Source organism: Acyrthosiphon pisum, chromosome A1 (assembly GCF_005508785.2).
Source record: "Acyrthosiphon pisum isolate AL4f chromosome A1, pea_aphid_22Mar2018_4r6ur, whole genome shotgun sequence".
Classification (NCBI taxonomy): Eukaryota; Metazoa; Arthropoda; class Insecta; order Hemiptera; family Aphididae; genus Acyrthosiphon; species Acyrthosiphon pisum.
This window is the reverse complement of record NC_042494.1, coordinates 26,214,986-26,221,799: the sequence shown is the minus strand read 5'-3', so window position 1 is coordinate 26,221,799 and position 6,814 is coordinate 26,214,986. Positions and strand designations below refer to the sequence as shown.

General features: G+C 28.9%; 1 protein-coding gene across 1 annotated transcript in view; it reads right to left on the bottom strand.

The window, feature by feature from the left end:
• Positions 1–2,133: 2,133 nt before the first annotated feature.
• LOC100167784 (exostosin-3) overlaps positions 2,134–6,814 on the bottom strand; it is a 5,635-nt gene continuing 954 nt past the window's right edge. The window contains exons 3-13 of the mRNA XM_016801655.2: positions 6,244–6,395; positions 5,522–6,176; positions 5,147–5,436; positions 4,533–4,787; positions 4,249–4,459; positions 4,042–4,172; positions 3,849–3,974; positions 3,653–3,780; positions 3,311–3,584; positions 3,143–3,247; positions 2,134–3,020 (exon numbers count right to left, since the gene is read on the bottom strand). Of these exons, the coding sequence (XP_016657144.1) occupies positions 2,916–3,020; positions 3,143–3,247; positions 3,311–3,584; positions 3,653–3,780; positions 3,849–3,974; positions 4,042–4,172; positions 4,249–4,459; positions 4,533–4,787; positions 5,147–5,436; positions 5,522–6,176; positions 6,244–6,395 (2,432 nt within the window). The 3' untranslated portion in view covers positions 2,134–2,915. The remainder of the gene's footprint in view (positions 3,021–3,142; positions 3,248–3,310; positions 3,585–3,652; positions 3,781–3,848; positions 3,975–4,041; positions 4,173–4,248; positions 4,460–4,532; positions 4,788–5,146; positions 5,437–5,521; positions 6,177–6,243; positions 6,396–6,814) is intronic.

Genomic DNA, 6,814 nt, shown 5'->3' with positions numbered 1-6,814 from the left:
GTTGACGGAATATCACTTCACGCGTGAAACTTAGCATGGTAAGTACTGTCGTTGGCAGCTATTTTAAGTCGAGGAAAAATAATTCAATTCATTTTAAACATTACTTTAATTTGAACACTAAAAAAAGTTAAATTCTTATTGGAAACAATTTATTGTCGAAATATTACAATGTAAATAAACTAGGTAATTCTATTCGATTAAACAGTGTAGGTATAGGCACAATCGTCGTCAACAATAAACAATACTAGCCAACACAGTATAATATCAATGTTATATGCATGCGACATAGTGTTTACTGTTTACTGTTTATACGTCATAATAATAATGGTGGATTAAGGCCGGCCGCGGTTGGCATTTTTCTTCGGCCAAGTCATGGTGTCCGGAGAAAAGTGCCGCCATCTTACTCTTATATTTGTTAATTTTTTTTTGTTTTTCACGATGCTATTGAAAATTACTGGGAACTTTTTTACTTTTGAGTTTTGACCCAACAAAGAACCAACTAGATTCACTTTCTTATCAGAAAAGATGCTGAGGTAGAAGTTTGAACTATTTTTATTGTCATAATAGGTGCTTGCAGACACATAATATAAAAACACAAATCGTTGTAAAATAAAATTCATTCATGTGTGCCAGGGGGGCCATCACCCCCGCTATTTCAGTTGATAGGTACTAATTGTTTTATCACTTGTAAAATAAAAATAGTAAATGTACTGTATTATCAGAGATTTTTTACTTTTTACACAATACCTACTATATTGAATATAAATACTAGAATTTATTTATTAATAATAAAACTATTAATTAAACTTATTAATTAGTTATTGGCTATTTCTAACGTTATCACGCAGTAGGTACACATTGTACGCTACGACACACAAGGAAGTCATCTTTCTAATATTTGTACAATATATTTTTATACTTAGTATTACGATTAGCCACCAATTTTGGGGGTACACCAACTGCCACACCTAATACATGGGTTCAGCGCCACTGCGATAATTAAATATTAAACAATGATGAAGATTTTACATTTACTTTTGAAAGTTTACGTGAATAATATTATGCATATATTATATACTATATAGCTTATGGATTTGTCTTCAAAGTTAAAATTCTATAGGCAATATAAATATAATTTTGGTTTTCGTAATTTCGTTTCTGTGTATGTAATTAATAATTATTATTTATTATTTTTCAGTTTCAAATATTTCAATAATTTCATAGTTCGTTGCTAAAAGAATGATTCCCCTCATTAGGCTTCGCGTTAATATTATACGAAATTATTTTTAAGCATGCTCGCCCTATTTTTAATTTAAATTGTTCTGTGTGCATATAGGTACCTAATATTCAAATTCTGATTTTTAGAATTTCTAAATACTCTTGAAGATTTTCGAATACTTTTTTTATACCATTTAAGAACGATGTTGCTACAATACAAACATCTGTTTTTAAAATAAGAATCCTCTTTTTTTACTTTTAATAAAGTAAAAAAAAAATAATGTATATTTAGATATATATCAACATTTACAAGTACATCATCTTCTAAATAATTTGAAATTCACCCCCCCCCCCCCTCAGAAGTCAGAACTAGGATATATCGACCACTGACGTCTGACTCCTTTTTATATCGGGTTTTATATAATATATATAATTATACCGGATAGCGGACAATGTGCCACAGCATGTCAAGTAGGCAATTCACCTTTTGTTGATTACAGACACGCCGATGAGCGGCTATAAATGCAACGCTGACTTTGTAGGCAATGTGCGAAAATTCAATTTGATGTAAGCTTGTACAGTTGTACCTGATCTGCCTGATAAAAATCAATAAAATAATAAATACTAATTTCTACTAACCATTTATAAACAAAAATGTCCATCCTAAATCTCAAAATTCCTGTTTGAGCACCTCCTTGGGTTGGACCTACCGGGTCCAATTTCGAATAAACCCCTGGGCATAAGAATTTTTTTGGGTTTGTAATTAAAAACCTGGGTGTGACCCATCCGGGAGCTAGCAATGTTGGATGATGATGCTTGACCGAAGCACACATTAGTGATTGGGCCACTGGGGTCAACCACGGTGTTATTACAATTTATTATAATACAATAAAAATAATAATTTCTATACAGTTATCGAACAATACAAGGGTAAGAGATTTAATTTTCTTAATTCAATAATATGAAAATTTGTATACAATTTTGAAATATAAATATAATTTTTGTTACAATGTTAAAATATTACAACTAAGTAGGCAGGTGGGTAGTTATCACTTATCTAGGTAATATAAATATATTAATTATACTTTAGAATTTAGGATACTTATCTAATCAATCTCAAACATTTATTAAAAGTTGAAAACAATTTAGTAGTTATTTTTTGGATTTAAAAACTGTAAGTATATCACAGTATCTTACAATTGCATAAAGAATAACAAAATATTACTTAAACAAACATAAGATGTGGCAAGATGAAACAGGACATTGTGTATATTTTAAAAAAAAAATTAAATATCTATGAAAACACTTATAGTACATTGTTTATAACATTTTTTTATTGTACGTAAACATTTCTAAAGAATCTAATGAACAATATTTCCATTCTAATTCTTAGCTACACTCAATTAAAAAACATTTAGAAAATTAGGATTTTAAATTTATAATAATAACTCTTTATCACATAAAAATTGTGTAGTTAATTTTATCATAGGAATATAAACTTTTTTAACACCTTTTCAATGTGTATATCAATAATTTATAATCAATTACATTAGTTAAGAAAGTCAAAATGGTATATAATTTTTAATCAAATTTAAAATTATCAGTCTTGTTAAATCATATAAATATATGACCCAATCTCTACGGAATGTGGACTGAAACAATCATAGATTTAATTTTGGCCTGATTATTTTTCATGTTTATATAAATTTAAAACATTTTTGTTTGTCGTGTGGTATTCTAGTTTTAAAAAGAATAGAATCAACTCGAAACTGTGTATTTAGAAGAGGCGTATAACCAAATATCTAAAACATAAAATGATTTAATATTATAAAATGTTATTAAATGGGTGTATTTTAACAAATTTACTGGTATTAAAATATTTTAAATTTAATGATAAATAAAAAAAATAATACAAACATTTTACCTTTGTAAAAAAGTTGATACATTTATGGCGTTCTAAAAAATGTGTTTCATCTTCGGACAGTGAAACAGGACATCCTGGACAGCGAAAAGTCCATCTAGATGTTACCTGAAGTTGAAATAATATGCATATTATTGTAATGTTAAAATGTTTGATTAATCGCATAACTACCTTCACAGGAGGTTTGTTGGTGACATGAGATACCAAAAAATTCATTGCAATATCTTCACAGTTCATATATTGGTCTACTTTGTCTCGAATTGCTTGAGGTAGCCAGTATGAATACAAATATAAATAGTATTTATGTACAAATGCAGCACCTGTTAAGACCATAGACAATTCGCAGCTGTAGTTTGAGTTATAAAGCCAACCACCATGATTAAGATCTAACGCATGAAAACGTCCAGGAAAACCAACAACTCTATCACGCTGTTCCCTCCAAACCCTTAAAAATATATGTGTATATTGGTGTTAAATAATAATTAAAAACAAAATAATACATTTTCAATTTACCTGAAACCAAACATAATTTCATCATGCCTTAAATGAGCATCATCATCAACTGACAAGACAGCTTCAGTTTCAATTGCTTCATAAGGCAGAAATCTATTATTAAGACTATTTTTAGCTGCCTGAATAACCTGAATGAATAAAATTTTAATTAAATAATTCACAAAAATAAAAACATAAATATTCATCTTATACTAACATGTATAGGTACACCGATTTCAGGCCACCGTAAGTCTTCAAGAGGTGGTTTAGGAGAATTCCACACAACAAGTACTTTATTTAAATAAGGCAGACCATGTAGTCTGCTAAGAGAATTCATAAGTACCTAACAAAAAAATAAAATAATTATAATGTTATTTAATTTAAGAATATATTATATAACAAAATAATACTTGATCGCGTTCATAAGTAAGTATAACAATGGTAAACTGTTCTCGCGGTGAGTTTCCACCAAGATTTTGACAGAATTCTTTTCCTGCTCCTCCTGCACCATTGTTAATTGGACGAAAGCCTTTACCAGAACCTTAAAATATAAGAGACAACACATTTAATAATGAATACAATTTTAACAGAAACCACTAAAAATATGTTTCACTGACCAATGAATTTTGCATCTGATGGAAGCAATGGGTCAAAAGGTGTGTGAGGGTAAAGTTTAAATGGATCTCCCCAACTGTTCCATAGTTCATAACCTTGAATATTCATAATTGTATGATTTCTTTTAAAAACTGGAGAGTTAAAAGGTTGCTCCAAAGGACCTAAACTTTCTTCAGGTTCAGCATCTGGTATAATTGGATCCATTTTAATCGGCTACATTAAAAATTATTTATGTATTTATATATTTTTATTACATAATATAATATATTAATTAATGAAAACTCACTTTGAAATTTTCACTAAATATACTCGGTGAAGGTGTATCAATCACTGGCGTTGGAGGTATACCAATTCTATTACGTATAACAGCAAGAGTTGTATCTAAAATAGATTGAATAGTCCCAAAATATTTTTCGTAGAGCATTCTACCCTGTCGCCTCATTATTAGAATATCATTATCAGGTATAGTCCTTAACAACCAATGAAGTTCTGGAATTCTCTCCCCTGCTATGCATATAGCAGCCCTACACCAATCAATAACCTGAAACATAGTTATGTAAGAATTTATAATACACTGTATACTAAGCATAGGCATGTGCAGACTTCAGTTTAGGATACAGAGTAAGATAAACCAACCTATTTTTTAATTAAACCCAGATATGAAACTAATTTAAAAAGTATGATAATGTCATTGGGTAAGCAAATAGTTTTCACACACATTAAAACCAAATCTAACCCATAACAATTATTTAACAATTGAATTTTACAGAATTAAATTTATAGTAGATTATCAGTAATTGGCAGCCATATCTCAAAATTATAATATACTACAGGTAATTTTTGTGCTCCCTTCACCAGCTCATGCACATGTCTATGATAAATATTGAATTATAATTTTACTTCATCAAAAGGTAATCCAATTCTGTCATGTTCTAAAAATACAGGAATAGCACCAAATTTAAGTGATTCAAAAATACGGGTTTGCATCATTGCTGTTGATATCATATCAATATCTAAAGGTGCTGAAATCAATGTAAAAGTTGATTGAGAAATAAAAACTTTACGTTTAGTTTCATCACCACACAAACACCAATCAGTGATATTACTCTCAACTCTTTGATTCTTACAATCGGTTATTATATAAAACTGATCATCGGTTGTTTGTGTAATAAACTTTTGTAACATATCGACTAAAAAAAAAAAAAAAAAAATAAATAAATAGTTTATTTACAATTAATACAAGTCATGGTTTAATATTTCTAAATTCTAAATTACCAAAGTTTTGTTGGTGTTTGGTGAAGTTCATATTTTTGTATCCTTCAAAAGATAACAAATATTTTCTTCTAGCTGGTAGCATGTAAGGAGAATCCATCCAAACTTCTCCCCCCGGTGGTCCAAAACTAACCGGCAACATTATATCGTGGCCAGGACGAAAATATTTTTCATTCCAAAAAGACTGAGCAAGTATGGCACGTCCAAAATCAATATTTTGATCAAAATTTGGTTTGTTATAAACATTTTTACTTAAATAAAACAATATATTATTTCTACCATCACCGCCCCAAAAAGGAAGACGTTCTAATTGTGTTATGTTAATGGAATTATGAGTTTCGCCGATTAAAGCTACATACACACAAGCGTTATCTGAACTATTTGTAAAATGTGGGTTATAACGTAAAACTTGAAAAACAATTTTATTCAATGATGTAGAAACTAATTCAGGCAATTCTTCAGGGCGATAAAAGTAAAATGGGAATCCTGATGTTAATGAGCAACGAGAATAATCAAAACAATTTTTCATATTACGACAGGTATAACGTGTGTTTACTGATAAAGGTATAAATGAAGGAGGATTTTTCGGTAATATAATTGTTGGTGGGGCAAGGTTAGGAGAATTCTGTATAATGGCTTCATTTTCTGCAACTTGAGCCTAAAATAATATTATAAATTGTCATATTTATATTTTTAGAGAAATTAAATGTATTATAGGTACTAACTTGTTTCACAGAAATTTTTAGTTTTTCTAATTCTGCTTCTTGTCGTATAAGTTCTGCTTTAGAATCTTCAATTTTTTTATGGTTGAAAGCAAGTTCACTAAGAAGTTTCTGCCGTTTTCCTTCAATATTTCTTAATTCATTATTTACAGAATCTAAAAAAAAAACATTAAGAACACTATAAATATTAAAATGTATATTTTTAACCTTGATGTTAATGCATTAATATGGGAGTCAAAAAGAAAAATTTGGGGAAAAAAATTCAGATTTAATTTTTTTCCCTAAATATAACTAAAAAGTCTAAATAACACATTCACAGTCAGTTATTTCTATAGCAGTTATTTAAATTTTTATGTAAGTGGTCATTACAGTAGTAATTTACAATACCATGAAATCAAGCATAACTGCTGACGCAGTAATATTTTCAATGGTATTTTATGAAACTAGATATGCAATTGACCTGTTATATTCACTCATAGTCATATATTTGGAGCACAGATAAATATAAATTCTATTTTTGAATAGTTTTTGTTGGTATTTTATTAATTTGAATGATTTTCTTGAGGAGGGTAAA